This window comes from Emys orbicularis, chromosome 13 (assembly GCF_028017835.1).
Source record: "Emys orbicularis isolate rEmyOrb1 chromosome 13, rEmyOrb1.hap1, whole genome shotgun sequence".
NCBI classification, from domain to species: Eukaryota; Metazoa; Chordata; order Testudines; family Emydidae; genus Emys; species Emys orbicularis.
The window spans coordinates 10532349-10551600 of NC_088695.1; the positions used below are offsets into that span (position 1 = coordinate 10532349).

Here is a 19252-nt window from a genome sequence, read left to right on the forward strand (position 1 = left end):
GCTGCCGCGGGCACGGCACAGACTGACCAGATTTTAAATCATGATCAAAACCTCAGAAACATCCCAAAAACCCACTTTATTGCTGTTAGCAAAGCTGCAGAGTGAGATCGGGGGTGGCCGGGCTGTGGACACACACGGGGCACAGGGCGGGGGCTATACAGGGGCTGGGCCCGTCCCACACAGACCCCGCGCTGGGCGCTGGGCTCAGCAGGGCTGGACCCTGGGGGAGCCGCACACGGGTGCGATGGAGCCTTTAGCCAGGCTGCCCCACTGCCAGCCATGGGCCCGATCCCGCCCCACAGGGGCCCCATTGACCTGGAATGGCCGAACCTGTCCCAAAGCCTGCTGGGTAATGGCTGGAGGGGCTTTACCTGGGGTGACTGACAGCAGCCTCTGACCAACAGGGGCCGGGCTTGGGGCCCAATCCAGTGCCCACTGGAGTCAAGAGAAACCTTCCCCATGACAGCAACGGGGTTTGGATCAGCCCTGTGGGCCCTGCTGCCCCCTGACGAGGGGCAACCCCCATTCCCAGTCCCATGGGGCAGTAGCCCTCTCCCGGGATAGGTACCCCCCTCCCAAGCCCAGCAGGGGGTGAGTGAGGGAAGTCCAATGGGCCGGCTCCCCAGTAAATCTCCAGCGGGTTGGCTCGTCGTGGTTACAGGGCCAGGGGGCTCCCGCCTTGGTACAGCAGCTGGCACCGACAGGCACAGAGCAGGGACGCTGGGGACAGCACGGGGAGGGGCGTGCGAGTGCGTCCCACGAAGGCACCTGGGGGATTCGGGGGCCCCGGCTCCTCCCCGCGTTTATCTGAAAGGCAAAGAGGATCAGTTACCAGGAGCCCTGGGCCCGACGCGAGGCTGGCAGGGATCGGGGCCATTCCCCAGCACCCCCCATCAGTCTCTCATTCAAACAGGGGGTGCTGGGTGGGCCCAGGGGCTGCGGGTGCAGCAGGTGCCCTCCCCGGGCAGTGGCTACTCACAAGGGGCCCCGCGGGTTGCGGGCGGCGTTCATCTTCATGCCCTTGATGATGAGGATGGTGCCCACGATGATGCCGATGATGCCCACGGCTAGGCCCAGGGCACACACCAGGGTCTCTGTGGTCTCGGGGACAGGGGTGGGCACCTGGACTTCTGGAGAGAGGAGGAGAGGGACAGAACATGGAGTGAGGGGGGCTGTTCCCACCCTTCCTTCTCAGAGCTGGGATAGAACCCAGGTGTCCTGGCTCCCAGCCCTGGGCCCAGCAGGGACCCTGGGCGCATCGGCCTCACCCCAGTGCTTCGTGAAGGGCTCGGGCCGCCCCCAGTGCTCCACCCGGCAGTCGTAGAAGTCGCCCGGGCTGGGGAGGAAGGGCAGGTAGGAGAACTTGCGGAAGGAGTTGTCCTGGCGCGGGTAGAAGTCGGTCTCGGAGATGCCCTCGGTCACCTCCTGCCCGTTCTTCAGCCACGTGAGGCGTAGCACCGGCGGGGAGAACTTGTCCATGAAGCAGATCAGGACGTTGGGCTCGCCCAGCTCCACAGGGTCTTCGGGGAACACGGTCACCTCAGGGGGCACTGGGGAGACAGGGGTTAGTGGGTCCCATTGCCCGACCCCCGAGCCAGCCAGTCCCTGCCCTGGGGCCAGATTAGAGCCAGCACCCCCTAGAGGGGACAGGGCCCATGTCCCATTCCCTGCCCCCCTGAGCCAGCCAGTCCCTGGTGCTCACGCTCCAGCTCAGGGTCTCTCCCCAGGGCTGTGGGGGCATCATCGGGACGGTCCCAGCTCCCTGCACTGACTGCTCATGAGGCACCAGGGGCAGGGGAGAGAATCTCTCAGGGGCAGGGCCTGGTGCTGGGCAGGGGCCACGAACAGCCCTCAGCAAAGGAGCTGCCCTGGGCCACCAGCCTGGAGGGTGTGAACTGCCCGGGCCCCCTGCCCTGCAGAGCCCTGGCCCCAGCTGACTGGCTCCCCAGAGCCCTCCAGGGGCTGGGAGGGGAGCTGGGAGGGGGCTCTCAATCTCTGGAGGGGTCTGGTATCAGCCCGGGTGGGTGTGCGAGCAGGGGAAGGTGGGGGAGAGATGGGATGGGTCTCTGCTCAGGAAGGTGGGGAGAGGGATCCAGGGAAGCGGGAGAAGGCTCAGGTCCTTGGCAGGGAAGGTGGGGGGAGGGATCAGGCCCCTGGTGGGGAAGGTGGGGGGAGGTATCAGGTCCCTGGCGGGGAAGGTGGGGGAGGGATCAGGCCTCTGGCAGGGAAGAGACACTGTATGTAAGAGAGCAGTGTGATTGCTCAGAGCTCCAGTATGAAACTGGAGAACAGCCTGTTGAGAGTCTTTGGGTTAAGTTTAGAGGCGAGAGCAACAAGGGTGATGTTGTGATGGGCGTCTGCTATAGACCACCAGACCAGGAGGATGAGGTAGACGAGGCTTTCTTCGGACAACTAACCGAAGTTTCCAGATCACAGGCCCTGGTTCTCATGGGGGACTTCAATCACCCAATATCTGCTGGGAGAGCAATACAGCGGTGCACAAACAATCCAGGAAGTTTTTGGAGAGGGTTGGGGACAACTTCCTGGTGCAAGTGTTGGAAGAACCGACTAGGGGCCATGCTCCTCTTGACCTGCTGCTCACAAACAGGGAAGATTTGGTAGGGGAAGTAGAAGTGGGTGGCAACCTGGGCAGCAGTGACCATGAGATGGTCGAGTTCAGGATCCTAACAAAAGGAAGAAAGGAGAGCAGCAGAATACGGACCCTTGACTTCAGAAAAGCAGACTTTGACTCCCTTAGGGAACTGATGGGCAGGAACCCCTGGGAGGCTAATATGAGGGGGAAAGGAGTCCAGGAGAGCTGGCGGTATTTTAAAGAAGCCTTATTGAGGATGCAGGAACAAACCATCCCGATGTGTAGAAAGAATAGCAAATATGGCCGGCGACCAGCTTGGCTTAACAGAGAAATCTTCGGTGAGCTTAAACTCAAAAAGGAAGCTTACAAGACGTGGAAACTTGGACAGATGACTAGGGAGTATAAAAATATTGCTAGAGGATGAAGGGGTGTAATCAGGAAGTCAAGACACAATTGGAGTTGCAGCTAGCAAGGGATGTGAAGGGAAACAAGAAGGGTTTCTACTGGTATGTTAGCAACAAGAAGAAGGTCAGGGAAAGTGTGGGACCCTTACTGAATGGGGGAGGCAACCTAGTGACAGATGATGTGGAAAAAGCTGAAGTACACAATGCTTTTTTTGCCTCGGTCTTCACAGACAAGGTCAACTCCCAGACTGCTGCACTGGGCAGCACAGTATGGGGAGGAGGTGAGCAGCCCTCAGTGGTCAAAAACCAGGTTAAGGACGATTTAGAAAAGCTGGACATGCACAAGTCCATGGGTCCAGATCTAATGCATCCAAGGATGCTGAGGGAGTTGGCTGAGGGAGTTGCAGAGCCATTGGCCATTATCTTTGAAAACTTGTGGTGATCGCGGGAGGTCCCGGACGATTGGAAAAAGGCAAATATAGTGCCCATATTTTTAAAAGGGAAGAAAGAGAACCCGGGGAATTACAGACCATACAGCCTCACTTCAGTCCCTGGAAAAATCATGGAGCAGGTCCTCAAGAAATCCATTGTGAAGCACTTGGAGGAGAGGAAAGTGATCAGGAACAGTCAACATGGATTCACCAAGAGCAAGTCATGCCTGACCAACCTGATTGCTTTCTGTGATGAGAGGTTTCAGAGTAGCAGCCGTGTTAGTCTGTATCCGCAAAAAGTACAGCAGTACTTGTGGCACCTTAGAGACTAACAAATTTATTAGAGCATAAGCTTTCGTGGGCTACAACCCACCGAAGAAGTGGGTTGTAGCCCACGAAAGCTTATGCTCTAATAAATTTGTTAGTCTCTAAGGTGCCACAAGTACTGCTGTTCTTTTTGTGATGAGATAACTGGCTCTGTGGATATGGGGAAAGCGGCGGACGTGATATATCTTGACTTTAGCAAAGCTTTTTATACGGTCTCTCATAATATTCTTGCCAGCAAGTTAAAGAAGTATGGGCTGAATGAATGGACTATAAGGTGGATAGAAAGCTGGCTAGATTGTCGGGCTCAATGGGTAGTGATCAATGGCTCCATGTCTAGTTGGCAGCCGGTATCGAGCCGAGTGCCCCAGGGGTTGGTCCTGAGGCTGGTTTTTTTCAACATCTTTAATAATGATCTGGAGGATGGCGTGGATTGCACCCTCAGCAAGTTCACAGATGACACTAAACTGGGAGGAGTGGTAGATACGCTGGAGGGTAGGGATAGGATACAGAGGGATCTAGACAAATTGGAGGATTGGGCCAAAAGAAATCTGACGAGGTTCAACAAGGACAAGTGCAGAGTCCTGCACTTAGGACGGAAGAATCCCATGCACCGCTACAGACTAGGGACCAAATGGCTAGGTAGCAGTTCTGCAGAAAAGGACCTAGGGGTTATAGTGGACGGGAAGCTGGATATGAGTCAACAGTGTGCCCTTGTTGCCAAGAAGGCTAACGGCATTTTGGGCTGTATAAGTAGGAGCACTGCCAGCAGATCGAGGGATGTGATCATTCCCCTCTATTCGGCACTGGTGAGGGCACATCTGGAGTACTGTGTCCAGTTTTGGGGCCCCCCACTACAAAAGGGACGTGAACAAATTGGAGAGAGTCCAGCTTTGAGCAGGGGGTTGGACTCGATACCTCCTGAGGTCTCTCCCAACCCTGATATTCTATGATTCCATGAAGGTTGGAGGACGGGTCAGGCCCCTGGCGGGAAAGGTGCCCCCACCCCCGCGTACCGTACCGTTCCGGGCCCGTGTGCGGTTGGACCTCTGGATCATGATCTCCATGTTCTTCTTCAGCACGGCGATGTTGCCCAGGGCGCCCTGCGCCTCGAAGCTGGTGAACTTGCCGAAGTCAGGCAGGCGCCAGACGGTCTCTTTCCTCTCCAGGTCCACGTGGAAGATCTCATCCTGGTCGAACTCAAACATGAACTCCCCGGCCTCCCGCTGGGTCGGGTCCGTGCGCTGGTAGAAGGCCACCTGGGAGAGCATGTTCTCCGCTGCGGGGAGACGGGGCGTCAGCACCGCCACCGGCCACCCGGGGAGCTGATCCCCACCCCAGGGAGGGGGTCTCAGCGCTTCTTCCAGCAGTGCAGCCCCCCAGCTCCCGGGCTGTGACTTTTACACTAGGACTCGCTGGTGTCAGGGGAAGGCAGGTGCATGGAGCACGGTGCCCCCCCCGCATCACAGTGGGGCTCTGGGGCCAGCACTGACTGCCAGGGGAGAGCGCCCCTGCCCCAGTCCCCCCAGCACAGGCCCCCTAGGGCAGCCCTGGTGCAAAGACTGAGAGAGCAGAGACCCCCCTGCTGACCCCTGCTCAGTTCCCTGGTTTCCATTCACGTCTCCCAGCCGAGCAGTGACCAGACCAAACCCGGCTTCACTGGCAAGTGGGGTCATGACCCAGCCCAAAGCGGCTCCTGGGGGGAGTTGGGGGCTGTGGCTGCAGGACATTTCATTCTCCCATCTGCAGGGCCGGCTCTAGGCACCAGCAAAACAAGCTGGTGCTTGGGGCGGCACATTTTTAGGGGCGGCATGGCCGGCGCCAGAATGCCGCCCCTAAAAATGTGCCCCGGCCGCCCTAGCTCACCTCCGCTGCTGCTGCCACGGCGCGCGAAACAGCTGATTTGCGCGGGCTTGAGAGCCTGGGAGGGAGGGGGAGCAGCGGCGCGCAAATCAGCTGTTTCGCGCGCCGCGGCGGCTGGGGGTCTCCCCCTCCCTCTCTCAAACCTGGGAGGGAGGGGGAGATCCCGAGCGGCCGTTTCGCGCGCCGCTGCTCCCCCTCCCTCCCAGCCTTGGGAGCCTGGGAGGGAGGGGGAGTAGCGGCGCCCGCGCCGCGGCCACTCGGAGTCTCCCCCTCCCTCCCAGGCTCTCAAACCTGGGAGGGAGGGGGAGATCCCGAGCGGCCGCGGTGCGGGCGCCGCTTCTCCCCCTCCCTCCCTCCCTCCCTCCCTCCCTCCTAGGCTTGAGAGCCTGGGGGGAGGAGGCAGGGCTGGGGATTTGGGGAAGGGGAGGAGTTGAGGTGGGGCCGGGGGTGGGGTAATTAAAAAACCGGGGGGGGGCGGCCAAAATTGTTTTTGCTTGGGGCGGCAAAAATCCTAGAGCCGGCCCTGCCCATCTGTGTGGGGCTGGTTCCGTGTCCCGCCGTCGCCAGGACCTGGTTCTCGGGGCAATTTCAGTCCCTGGCCCCCAACACTCACACCCCAGGGCCGGTCACTGGGAGACCCGGGAACTCCCCAGCCAGAGACATTAAAGCTGCGCTGGGGGGTCAGACACACTCCGGGAGGGGGAGGGGACTGGCTCAGGGCTGAGGCTGGGATTCCCCAGCGCCCAAGGGAGTTGGGCACCTACATCCTAGGGAGTCGTTCGCTGACCCCAGCTCGCCCGGCAGGATCTCACCGAGCGACTGCAAAGGAGGGGTCCCCCCACCACTAGCCGAGGAGAGAGTCGGCCCCACAGAGCCCCCCTCATGGGTCTGAGCCCTGGGAGGACGGGGGACAATGGGGCCAGGCTGGGGAGCGGGGCCAGGGGCTCCCTGCTCTGCACAGACGCACTCACTGCTCAGCAGGGTCTGGCCCTGGTGCGGCTCTTTGGGGAACGTTCCCCCATCCCCCCCTGTGCCTGGTGCCCCCCTGGGAGGGGTCAGCCCCTGAGTCCCTGTGGGGAAGGGGGGGCTGCACCCCTAGGGCAGGGCTTTGTCGTACCCAAACCACAGCGACTTCCCCATGATCCCTCTGCTGCCCCCGCGCCAGCCTCCTCTCCCCCGCTCGCATGGGTGTGAGACTCTCCCCTCCCTGCAGCCCCCACCCTGCCCAGATCAGCCCCCCAGCCCTGTCCCTGCCCACCCCATCCCCTGCCTGCCATGGCATGACATCCTCCTCCCTGCAGGCCCCCCGCATCAGGCTCCCCCTTGTGTCCCTCCCTGCCCCATCAGCCCCCCATTGTCCCCTCTCCTCAGCCCCCCCAAACCTTTCAATGGTGCCCCCCACTATCAGGAGCTACGCGTCCCCTGAGGAGCAGTGGCAGAGCCGGGCGCACCAGGGCAGGGGTGCGCGAGCACCTCGGGGAGCCTCTCACGGCAGCCGGGCTCCGTGGGCAGGGACCGGCTCCACGGGGCGTCGCTGGGAACCGTCCTGCTCACCGGGCCTGGGGCGCACCCGGCCATGCAGGGGCAGCTCGGGGAGCAGGGCAGGGGGGGCTGCCAAGCAGTGCCCTGGCTCCCACAGCACCCTAGGGGGTGCACCCCACAGTTTGAAACCCTCTGTGCTAAATGGAACCTCACCCCATTGTTCCACCCCCACGGCTGTGAGCCCTGGGCGGCCGCCCCACTCGCCCTGTCCTGGCTACAGTCCTGCCAACACCTGCCCAGGACGGGGTGCTCCTGGATTTGTGGACTCTGATCTCCCCCATGATATGCGCAGCCCCTGCCCAGGACAGGGCATCCCGGAGCATGTGGGGTCCGATCCCATCCCGGATACACCCAGTGCCTGCCCAGCACAGGGCTCCCCGGAGCATGTGGGGTGTGAGCCACCCTGGATACACCCAGCGCCTGCCCAGGACGGGGATCCCTGGTGCGCTGGGGTCTCTGCTCACCTGGGGGCTCCATGCAATGAGTCAGGTGGGTTCTCAGCACCGTCAGTGTCACTAGCAGAGCCCCAGCCCAGCGGCTCCCGGCCACCAGGATCCGACCCACCCCCATCGCTGCTCAGGAGGGAGATCTGGAAAGTCGTCGGGACCCCCAGCCTGAGACCTTCTCCGCCCAGCTCCGAGCACCAGCCGTGGGATGCTGCCCACGGCCCCGGGGATTGGGCACCCCCAGCCCAGGGACCAGGCAGCATCGGGTCTGGGCAGCATCATCAGTTGCCAGGCAGAGCCGGCTCCAGCAGGGCTCAGTTCCCTACTTCTCCCTCGTAGGGGGCAGAGCACGGGCCTGGGTCTCGGGCTGCAGGACTAGCCCGGCGCCTGCCATGGCACTAGCCCAGATGCCACCAGAGAAGAACACACAGTAAAGTGTCTGGCAGACTCTGTCCCCTTCCCTGTTGCCCCAAAGCCCCCTCTCTGCTGGGTTGGGGCAGGCCGTGTGTGTGTGGAGTCTCTGGTTTGTCTGCGTAAATTTAGCCCCCGAGGAAGGTTTGGGGCTGGCCCCACAGGCAGAAGTTCTGAGCTTCCCCCCACCCCCATGGGACTGAGCCCTGCCCCCCCCAGACACCCCGCCATAGAGGGGGGCTCAGTCCCCATGGGTCAGGCACAGCTCGGCCTCCCAGATGCTCCCACCATCAATCTCGCTAAGGGGCTTCTCTGGCCCCCCAGTCTCTGAGCCCCTCCCACTCTCTGCTGCATTCACCCCCTGCCCCGTGGGGCAGGGCAGGGCCATTGTCCCCATGGCCCAGCTGGGGAGGGAGGCCCAGAGAAGTCAGTGACTGGCCCAGGGTCACACACAGTCTGTGGCAGGGCCAGGAATGACCCCAGGGCTCCTGGGTCCCAGGCCAGCCCCGAACTGCTGGGCCGGCCCCTCTCCGCCCCCTCCAGCGCTCGGCCCCTCCTGCCAGGAGCAGTGTGAACACCCAGCGCGTTAGCCGGGGCGGGGGGTGACTTAGTGCCATGGGGGCGGGAAGCAGCGGCTTTGGGCAGGGGGCAGGGACCAACGTGCCCCACACAGGGCCCAGGACAGACCCCGGGGGAGGGAGTTTGGTCACAAACAGCAGATCGGAGCCGGTGCCAGCAGAAAGGAAAGGCCCCATGTCCCCATCCCCACCTCCCCAGCCAGTCAGTCCCCACCCTGGGGCCAGATGGGAACAGCGCCCCCTAGAGGGTGATGGGCCTGTGTCCCAGTCTCCCATGGATGGTGCCCCAAACCCCGTTTGTGGCCTGGCCTGGTCTACACTTAACACTTATCCTGGCAGATCTCTGTGGGTCAGGGTGTAACCTCCGCCTCCCCCCCCCCCCCCCCCCCCCCCCCCCCCCCCCAGTGCAGAGCTGGGCCGGCCAAGTCCCCTGTGTGCAAACAGCCGTGCTGAAGAACAGGGTGTCTGGGAGTGGCGTGAGCGCTGTGTGCGGAGATAAACCCTCCCTGGAGACGCCGCGTCCACACCGGGGACAACTCCCCCCCCCACTCCGGAGGCGCCATGTCCACACCGGGAGCAGGCATCTGGCCGGGAATTTGCAGTATTGTCAACCCCAAATGTTCAAAAATCCTGCGATGATGTACAAATACTAGCTGTGGGATTTATTTGCCTTCTGCTTTTTGACCCCTTAGGGTGCCCAGAGGGTCACAGGTTGAAGCTCTTCCCACAGGCCCGAGGGCTGGACACTCCCTTTATCGCTAAGAATGGGGCTGGAATCGTCCCAGACCCACATGACTCCTGGAGCTGGGGCTTTAGGAAAACACAAGAATTATCCTGAGACTCGTGATACAATCCTGAGAGACGGTGTGATGAAGTGGGGGATTGTCTTGTTTTTTCCATGTTTTTCCAATGGTTTGCATGCAGAGGGAGTGGGACTCAGTGTCCCCGGGTGTTACTGGTGAAGGGAGAGGGAGTTTGTTGTTACAGAGAACCGGAGAGGGGACTTGGGACCCCAGCCAATGGCCTGGAGGACAGATACCACAGCGACTGGTGACCTGGTGACCCAGAGACCCAGGTCAGGAGTCGCAGCCGGTTCTGGCCAGTGGGAGGACAATGGGCTGCAGAGAGAGGACCCTGGTGACCTAACCAGCCAGTTCCAGCCAGTGGGGGCCAGAGGACAGAAGAGGGGAGAGGAGGCCCAGGCGACCCTGTTTTCCTGGAGAGAAGACAATGGACAGAGGCGGGGCTTGGGGCCGGTGATCTCAGATGCCAGCTGGGAAGCAGGGGGGCTCTGGGCTGGAGACGGGGAGCAGGCAGAGCCCACCTGGATGCAGGGGAGACTGGGATGTGCTGGGCTGAGGGAGGCCAGGCCTGAGGCCCTGAGAGTTTCCTGTGCTGTGTTCAACTCTCAATAAACCCTCCTGTGTTACGCTGGCTGAGAGTCACTCTGGGCTAGAGAACAGGGTTGCATCAACCCCTTCAGGGGGGTGTAGGCCCCGGGGGTCCAGAGCGAGGGGACTCCCTGAGGGGGCCCATGGCGAGAGACAGACGTGCTCAGGCTCCGAGAGGTGCGGCTCCAGGAGGTGGAGGGGCCTGACCCCCGAGAGAGAGTGGACCTCCGAGAAGGGCTGTCTCACTGAAAGGGGCACCCCCCACGGACCGCACGGGGCCAGGAGTGGGCACGATCTGTGAGTCCGTGACAGCTGGGAACACTGAATTTCTCCATCTCCTCTCTGAGGGGCTCAGCCCTGCTGCTCTGCCCGGTAACAGCCTGGTCGGCGCAGGGATTTCAGCCATTGGCATTCAGGCTCCCCTGGCCAATGCCGGGCGCTGCCCCCCTCCAAGGTGTGACATGTGCCCCCCCCGGGTCCCCTAGTGCTGCCGTCCCAGTGCCCGGGAAGAGGAGATGGGGGCATGATGGGGCGTCCCCATGGCCCAGCTGGCCCTGGTCACCCTGCTAGCCCTGCCGGGCAGTGACAGGTATGGGCAGTGTGGGGGCTGTGACACCAGGGCCTGGGGTGAGACTTAACCCCCATAGCGCCTGGCTCCCCCTCAGGGAGGGGACAATGGGGGGGCTGATGGGGGAGGGATAGGTACGTGGACGGTGGGGTAGCCGTATTTGGAGGGGGCTACAGGAAGGAGGGTCTCATCCCATAGTGGGGAGGGGATGGGGTGGGCAGGGTAGGATGGGGGCTGATCTGGGCAGGGTGGGGGCTGCAGGGAGGGGAGGGTCTCACCCTCATGCCAGCGGGGGAGGGGAGGCTGGTGCGGGGGCAGCAGAGGGAGCGTGGGGAAGGTGCTGAGGTTTGGGTATGACACAGCCCTGCCCTAGGGGTACAGCCCCCCTTCCTCACAGGGACTCGGGGGCTGACCCCTCCCAGGGGGGTGCCAGGCACAGGGGGGGATGGGGGAACATTCCCCAAAGAGCCGCACCAGGGCCAGACCCTGCTGAGCAGTGAGTGCGTCTGTGCAGAGCAGGGAGCCCCTGGCCCCACTCCCCGGCCTGTCCCCATTGTCCCCCATCCTCCCAGGACTCAGACCCACAGGGAGGGGGGCTCTGTGGGGCTGACTCTCTCCTCAGCTAAATCCTTCCTTCCTTCCTTGCATCGCCCTGTGAGATCCTGCCGGGCAAGCTCCCTAGGATGTTGGTGCCCAACTCAGCCCTGAGCCAGACCCCTCCCCCTCCCGGAGTGTGTCTGACCCCCCCGGCGCAGCTTTAATGTCTCTGGCTGGGGAGTTCCCGGGTCTCCCAGTGACCGGCCCTGGGGTGTGAGTGTCGGGGGCCAGGGATTGAAATCACCCCGAGAACCAGGTCATGGCGACACCGGGACATGGAACCAGCCCCATGCACAGACGGGAGAATGAACTGTCCAGCAGTAATGACATCCAACTTCCCCCCTAAACCACTCTGGACTGGGGTCATGTCCCCCTTCACAAGGTAAGTGGGGATAGGCCTGGCCACAGCTTGGATGGGGTTGAACTGAGCAGAAGGGGGAGCACAGTAGGGGGCGCTGTCCCCTCCCAGGCAGCGCTGACCCCAATGCCCCAGCACGATACCAGGGGTCACTGGGGTCCCTGCACCCACTTTCCCCTCATACCGGGGCATCCCAGTGCCAATGTCACGGCCAGGGGGCTGTGGCCCCAGGGGAAGGGATCAGACACCCTGTATCCCAGGGGGTGCGGGTGCTGATGGGGATGCCTGTCTCCCAGCAGTGGATCACGTGACCTCCCAGGTGGCGTTCTACTAGCGCACGGACCGACCCCAGCAGGGGTCCGGGGAGTTCATGCAAGAGTTCGACCAGGACGAGATCTTATACGTGGACCTGGAGAGGAAGGAGACCATCTGGCGCCTGCCCAACTTCAGCAAGTTCACCAGCTTCGAGGTGCAGCACGCTCTGGGCATCATGGCTATGATCAAGCTGTACCTGGAGAACCTGATTGAGAGGTCCAACCACACACGGGCCCAGAACGGTGGGACATTTCCATGCCAGGCACCACTCCCGGGACCCTTCCCTCCTCGTGCATGCCCACTGTGAGTCCCGACTCAGATCCCCTCCCAGCCCCTGGCAAGGGCTCCGGGGAGCCAGTCAGCCGGGCCAGGGCTCTGCAGTTCACACCTTCCAGGCTGGGGGCCCAGGGCAGCTCCTTTGCTGAGGGCTGTTCGTGGCCCCTGCCCAGCATCAGGCCCTGCCCCTGAGGGATTCTCTCCCCTGCCCCTTGTGCCCCATGAGCTGTAAGTGCAGGGAGCTGGGAAGGCCCTGGTGATGCCCCCACAGTCCTGGGGAGAGACCCTGAGCTGGAGCGTGAGCACCGGGGACTGGCTGGATCAGGGGGGCAGGGAATGGGACACGGGGCCTGTCCCCTCTAGGGGGCTTTCATGGAGTCCCTGGGAGATGCTCTGGAACTACTCCCTACGAAGCCAGTCAGGACTCTGGGGAGCCTCCTCTCTCTGAGCAGACTGTCTTCAGGACAAGAAGCTCACATGGCTTCACCTCCTGGGTCTGACCCTGGAGCAGTCAGCATTCTCTGCCCCTCCGTGCGCTTCCCACAGCGAGTCCTCCCAGGCGGTGTCCTGGGGAAGCCAGAAGGTCCTGCACGCACCCCCACTTCGCAGTCAGACGGGACTCTGAGCCAGCCAGTAAAACAGAGGTTTATTAGATGACAGGAACACAGTCTAAAACAGAGCTTGTAGGTATAGAGAACAGGACCCCTCAGCCGGGTCGATTTTTGGGGGCAGTGAGCCAGACACCCATGTCTACACTCACTCCTAGTCCCCAGCCCGCTCCAAACTGAAACCCCCTCCAGCCCCTCCTCCTCTGGGCTTTTTCCTTTCCCAGGCCAGGAGGTCACCTGATCTCTTTGTTCTCCAGCACCTTTAGCATCCCCTTGCAGGGGGGAAGGGCCCTGGCCATTAGTTGCCAGGAGACAGAGTGCCGCCCATTTATGCACACTGGCCCTTTGCTCTGCAACAATCTCACCCCCTAGAGACTTAAGAAATGCATAGGGGAAACTGAGGCACCCCTACAGTATTGAGAGGAAACATTAAGAACAATCCCACTCCGTCACAGGGGCGCTGGCTCCGATCCGACTCCAGGGCAGGGACTAGCTGCCTCAGGGGCAGGCAATGGGACCCACTGACCCCTGTCTCCCCAGTGCCCCCTGAGGTGACCGTGTTCCCCAGAGGCCCTGTGGAGCTGGGCGAGCCCAACGTCCTGATCTGCTTCATGGACAAGTTCTCCCCGCCGGTGCTACGCCTCACGTGGCTGAAGAACGGGCAGGAGGTGACGGGGGGCGTCTCCGAGACCGACTTCTACCCGCGCCAGGACAACTCCTTCCGCAAGTTCTCCTACCTGCCCTTCCTCCCCAGCCCGGGTGACTTCTACGACTGCCGGGTGGAGCACTGGGGGCTGCCCGAGCCCTTCACGAAGCACTGGGGTGAGGCTGGTGCGCCCGGGGACCCCGCTGGGCACAGGGCTGGGAGCCAGGGTTCTATCCTAGCTCTGGGAGGGAAATGGGGACTAGTGGGTCAGAGCAGGGGGGCTGGGAGCCAGGACTCCTGGGTTCTATCCCAGCTCTGGGAGGGAAGGGTGGGAACAGCCCCCCTCACTCCATGGCCTGTCCCTCCCCCGCTCTCTCCAGAAGTCCAGGTGCACACCCCTGTCCCTGAGACCACAGAGACCCTGGTGTGCGCCCTGGGCCTGGCTGTGGGCATCATCAGCATCATCGGGGCACCATCCTCATCATCAAGGGCATGAAGATGAACACCGCCCGCAACCCGCGGGGCCCCTTGTGAGTAGCCGCTGCCCGGGGAGGGCACCCGCTGCACCCGCAGCCCCTGGGCCCAGACAGCACCCACTGGGAAGACCCCCCCCACCCACTATGCCCCCCCAGCCAGCCACAGCCCCTGGGACCACCCATCCCTGGGGGTGCCAGGGAGTGGCCCTGATCCCTGCCAGCTTCGCGTCGGGGCCCAGGGCTCCTGGTAACTGACCCTCTTTGCCTTCGTGAGACCCACTCACACACACCACCGCGCTGCCCCCAGCGTCCCTGGTCTGCTCTCATCAGTGCCAGCTGCTGTACCCAGCCCCCCGGACCCGTAACCCGTGATAAGCCAACCCGCTAGAGACTCACTGGGGAGCTGGCCCCTCTGGCTGCCCCCGCACCCCCCTGCTGGGCTTGGGGGGGGGGGCGCCTATCCAGGGTGAGGGCTCCTGCCCTATGGGGGCTGGGAATGGGGGTTGCCCCTCGTCAGGGGGCAGCAGGGCCCACAGGGCTGATCCAAACCCCGTTGCTGTCATGGGGAAGGTTTCTCTTGACTCCAGTGGGCACTGGATTGGGCCCCAAGCCCGGCCCCTATTGGCCAGAGGCTGCTATCAGTCACCTCAGGTAAAGGCCCTCCAGCCATTACCCAGAAGGCTTTGGGCCAGATTCGGCCATTCCAGGTCAATGGGTTCCCATGGGGCAGGATCAGGCCCATGGCTGGGGGTGGGGCAGCTCCAGCGCCCAGCTAAAGGCCCCATGGCACCCGTGTGCGGTTCCCCCAGGATCCAGCCCTGCTGAGCCCTGCGCCCAGCGTGGGGTCTTTGTGGGACAGGCCCAGTCCCTGTATAGCCCCCGCCCTGTGCCCCCAGCGTCCCTGGTCTGCTCTCATCAGTGCCAGCTGCTGTACCCAGCCCCCCGGACCCGTAACCCGTGATAAGCCAACCCGCTAGAGACTCACTGGGGAGCTGGCCCCTCTGGCTGCCCCCGCACCCCCCTGCTGGGCTTGGGGGGGGGGGGCGCCTATCCAGGGTGAGGGCTCCTGCCCTATGGGGGCTGGGAATGGGGGTTGCCCCTCGTCAGGGGGCAGCAGGGCCCACAGGGCTGATCCAAACCCCGTTGCTGTCATGGGGAAGGTTTCTCTTGACTCCAGTGGGCACTGGATTGGGCCCCAAGCCCGGCCCCTATTGCCAGAGGCTGCTATCAGTCACCTCAGGTAAAGGCCCTCCAGCCATTACCCAGAAGACTTTGGGCCAGATTCGGCCATTCCAGGTCAATGGGTTCCCATGGGGCAGGATCAGGCCCATGGCTGGGGGTGGGGCAGCTCCAGCGCCCAGCTAAAGGCCCCATGGCACCCGTGTGCGGTTCCCCCAGGATCCAGCCCTGCTGAGCCCTGCGCCCAGCGTGGGGTCTTTGTGGGACAGGCCCAGTCCCTGTATAGCCCCCGCCCTGTGCCCCATGTGTGTCCACAGCCCGGCTGCCCCCAATCTCGCTCTGCAGCTTTGCTAACAGCAATAAAGTGGGTTTTTGGGAAATTTCTGAGTTTTTGATCCTGATTTTAAATCTGGTCAGTCTGAGCCGTGCCCATAGCAGCCTGTGTTATCCCAGCCCAGCTGCAGTCTGTCCAGGGGCATCGGGTTATACTGGGATTTAAGGGAGTTTGATATGAGGGTTAAGGAAGGAGCCAGGACTCCTGGGTTCTCTCCCAGCTCTGGGAGGGGAGTGGGGTCGAGTGGGTTAGAGCAGGGGGTTTAGAGTCAGGACTCCTGGGTTCTGTTACTATTGCTGACACTGACTTGCTGCAAGTTGTGAGGCTTTCTGTGCCTCAGTTTCCCCTTGTGTGAAATGTGGCCGGTCTCCTCCTGGGGCAAGGGTGGGGGCTTTAGGGCTGAGGGATGGTCCATGGAGCACTTTGAGATCGTCCCATGGCCGGGAGCCCTGTAGCAGGGCAGGGTTAATGGGCCAGGCTCCCCCGGGACTGAGCCCCGCAGGGTGAGCAGCTGCAGAGAGACGCTGGCCTGTCTGGGGGCTGCGGTGACGTCCCCCAGGCTGGGGTCACTGTGACGTGAAGGGCAGATTCTCCCCCCCCCCCCCGCCCCGACCATGGCACCAAGACCCAACCCAGCTTCTTCGCACCCTTTCCCTTGCACATGATGGGAGACCCGCCCCACCCCCGGCTCCCACCAGCAGCGATTGGATGCTCCAACCAGCCAATAATGCCACCAACTGAGCAAGCTCTCCCATTGGCTGCTGATCCTTGGTCCAGCCTCCTGCGCGTTCCCATTGGCTGCGGCCGTACAGCTGTCCCTGTTGGGAATGTTCCCAGTTCCCTTTAGGCAGCTCCAGACACAGGCCCTGGGCTCCTGCTGGCTGGGGAGGCCATGGGGGCTGGGCGCACGGCTGGGGGGCTGTTTCCAGTGGGGTCTGGCGGGGCCTGGCCCTGGGGCCAGAGCTAGTCAGTAGCTGGGTGAGCCAAGAGACGATGTAACCCCTCCATGGGGCACGTCTGCAGGGACACCGAGGCTGGGGAGTGGGGGGTAATGCCGGGACGGGCTGGGGCACGCGGGGAGCTGGGCCCATTCACACGTGTTTTCACACAGCCAGGTGCCAGGCTGGACAGCGAGGAACAGGGTATGTCTACACTACGAAATTAGGTCAAATTTATAGAAGCCGGTTTTATAGAAATCGGTTGTATACAGCCGATTGTGTGTGTCCCCACATAAAATGCTCTAAGTGCATTAAGTCGGCGGACCGCGTCCACAGTACCGAGGCTAGCGTTGACTTCCGGAGCGTTGAACTGTGGGTAGCTATCCCACAGTTCCCGCAGTCTACGCCGCCCATTGGAATTCTGGGTTGAGATCCCAATGCCTGATGATGCAAAAACAGTGTCGCGGGGGGTTCTGGGTACATGTCGTCAGGCCCCTCCCCCTCTGTCAGAGCAACGGCAGACAATCGATTCGCACCTTTTTACCTGGGTTACCTGTGCAGACAACATACCACGGCAAGCATGGAGCCCGCTCAGCTCAGCTCAGCTCACCGTCACCATATGCCATCTGGGTGCCGGCAGACGTGGTACTGCATTGCTACACAGCAGCAGCTCCTTGCCTTTTGGCAGTAGATGGTGTATTACAACTGGTATCCATCATCGTCATATTCCTCAGTGAGTTCAATCAGAGGCACCTGGGCAGACATGTTTTGTCTCCTGGAGACTCAGTCCTGTCGGCAGTCCTATTGAACTGTCTTGATGATGATGGCTAGCAGTCGTAGTACAGCATCTTCTGCCAAGCACCCAGAAGATGCCGATGGCTATCAGTCATGCTGCACCGTCTGCTGCCAGCTTAAGATGTAAAAAATAGATGGACCAGATTTGTTCTGTATTCATTTGCTTCCCCCTCCCTCCGTGAAATCAACGGCCTGCTAAACCCAGGGTTTTGAGTTCAATCTTTGGGGGGGCCATTCTGTGTGACAGTTGTTTGAGTTTCTCCCTGATGCACAGCCACCTTTGTTGATTTTAATTCCCTGTACCTGTACGCCATGTCGTCACTTGCCCCTCCCTCCCTCCGTCAGACAATAGTTTCGCGCCTTTTTTCAGACCAGACGCCAGATCACCGTGGCAATTATGAGCACTATGAACGCCACGCGCATTGTCCTGGAGTATATGCAGAGCCAGAACATGCCAAAGCAAAACCAGGCGAGGAGGCGATTGCAGCGATTGCAGCGCGGCGACGAGAGTGGTGAGGAAATTGACATGGACATAGACCTCTCACAAGGCACAGGCCCCAGCAATGTGCAAATCATGGTGTTACTGGGGCAGGTTCATGTCGTGGAACGCCGATTCTGGGCAGCTAAGTCTGCAGAGCAGAACAGCTGGGCAGTTAATCTCTTGGGAATGCAGGGGATGGCAGGTAAACTCTCATCTCTAGGCACTTTGGGTATAACTTGTAGTCTCTCAGTGAATTTAACGTTTGATTCCATGTGGAAGCAGAGGTTGGTAAGGGAAGGACACCAGAACTAGCGTGTTAATGAATCGAGCTTTAAGACAGAGCCCAGCCTTGGAATCGGTAGCAATTAACAGGGCCGGCTCCAGGCACCAGCTTAACAAGCAGGTGCTTGGAGCGGCCAAGGGAGAGGGGCGGCATCTGCGGCAATTCAGGGGCGGCAGGTCCCTCACTCCCTCTAGGAGCGAAGGACCTGCCGCTGAACTGCCGCTGCTGATCGAGGCTTTCCCCCCCCCCCCCCTCCATCGCCGCCACTAATAGCGGCTTTTTTTTTTTGCTTGGGGCGGCAGAAATGCTGGAGCCGGCCCTGGCAATTAAGGATCTAAAAACTGGTGAACTGGCTCCTGTCTGTGTTGATGCAAATTACCTGACTGACTGGGGGAGGAAAGACTTGCTAATAGCTGTTAGCACAGAGAGCCCACCCCACCAGCCAGTGAATTCTGTTAAGCAAGAGCAATCAGGGTTTGATCCTTCAGGACTAGGGTGACCAGATAACAGGGATGAAATATCGGGACGTGAGGGGGAGGGGGCGGGTGGGCAAAGCAAAAAAAAAAAAAAAAACGGCGGCGGAGCAAAAAAAAGCAGTTTTGCAGGGGCTGGGGGCATTAGCAGGCCCCAGCCGCGCTGCCGGATCGCACACAGCACCCTGGCCGTGCGCACTGCCTTCCCCACGCAGCCTCCCGCCCCCCGTCCCGCCCCGGGCACATGCGGCGCGTCCCGCCGCTGGCAGGGAGCCCCGCTCCTCTCCTGCTTTGCTGCGCTCCAGCGGCTCCTTCCCGGCGGGGCGAGCCACTGGAGCGCAGCTGAGCGGAGAGGCGCGGGGCTCTCCGGCAGCGGCGGGGAAGTTTATCGATTCAGGGGACCTCAGCCGGCTCCTCGCCCCTGTCCGCCAGCAGCCCCGCCTGGGACAAGTCTCGCCGCCGCAGCCCCTCTCCGCCGCGTGTCTCCGGCGGGCGGCCCACGCCCCCGGGCCGTGCCGCCCACCTGGTCCCTGCCCGCTCCGTGCTGCCCCCGGACCCACCGCGCTGCCCCGTGGGCTGCAGGGCTGGAGCAGCCTCCACGCTGCACTGCAGCGCTCCCGGCCCCGGCCGGCCATGGCCCGTGTGCCCAGGCTGCTGCACAGGGGCGTCTCCTCCCCAGGCCTGGCTCGGGATCCAATGGGACAGTGAGGGGGCGGGGATGGGGGTGGGGATTTGGGGAGGGCTCCAATGGGGGAAGGAGGGGGCGAAGTCGGGGCGGGGGGCGAGAGCCCCTCCGGGCTCCACCTGTGTGCCGGAGCGGAGGGCAAAATTGTTTGTTTGTCCAGTGTCCCTACCAAACATCGGTCGGGACGTGGGACAAACAAGCAAATATCGGGACAGTCCCAATAAAATCGGGACGTCTGGTCACCCTATTCAGGACAA

The 19252-nt window shown here is 61.9% G+C and overlaps 1 protein-coding gene and 1 pseudogene across 2 annotated transcripts; one reads left to right on the forward strand and one right to left on the reverse strand.

The window, feature by feature from the left end:
- Positions 1-733: 733 nt before the first annotated feature.
- On the reverse strand, positions 734-7727 carry LOC135887985 (HLA class II histocompatibility antigen, DR alpha chain-like). 2 transcript variants are annotated; one of them, XM_065415793.1, is made up of 5 exons: positions 7622-7727; positions 4774-5031; positions 1269-1550; positions 980-1130; positions 734-807 (listed from the first exon to the last, which is right to left on the reverse strand). In XM_065415793.1, exons 1-5 carry the CDS (start codon positions 7725-7727, stop codon positions 804-806), a joined length of 801 nt encoding a protein of 266 aa, XP_065271865.1. In that variant the 3' UTR covers positions 734-803. The 2 variants fall into 2 exon arrangements, with proteins under 2 accessions (XP_065271865.1, XP_065271866.1); XM_065415794.1 differs by lacking the exon at positions 734-807 and having other exon boundaries at positions 976-1130.
- LOC135887987 (HLA class II histocompatibility antigen, DR alpha chain-like) lies at positions 3914-13885 on the forward strand (annotated as a pseudogene).
- Positions 13886-19252: the final 5367 nt, after the last annotated feature.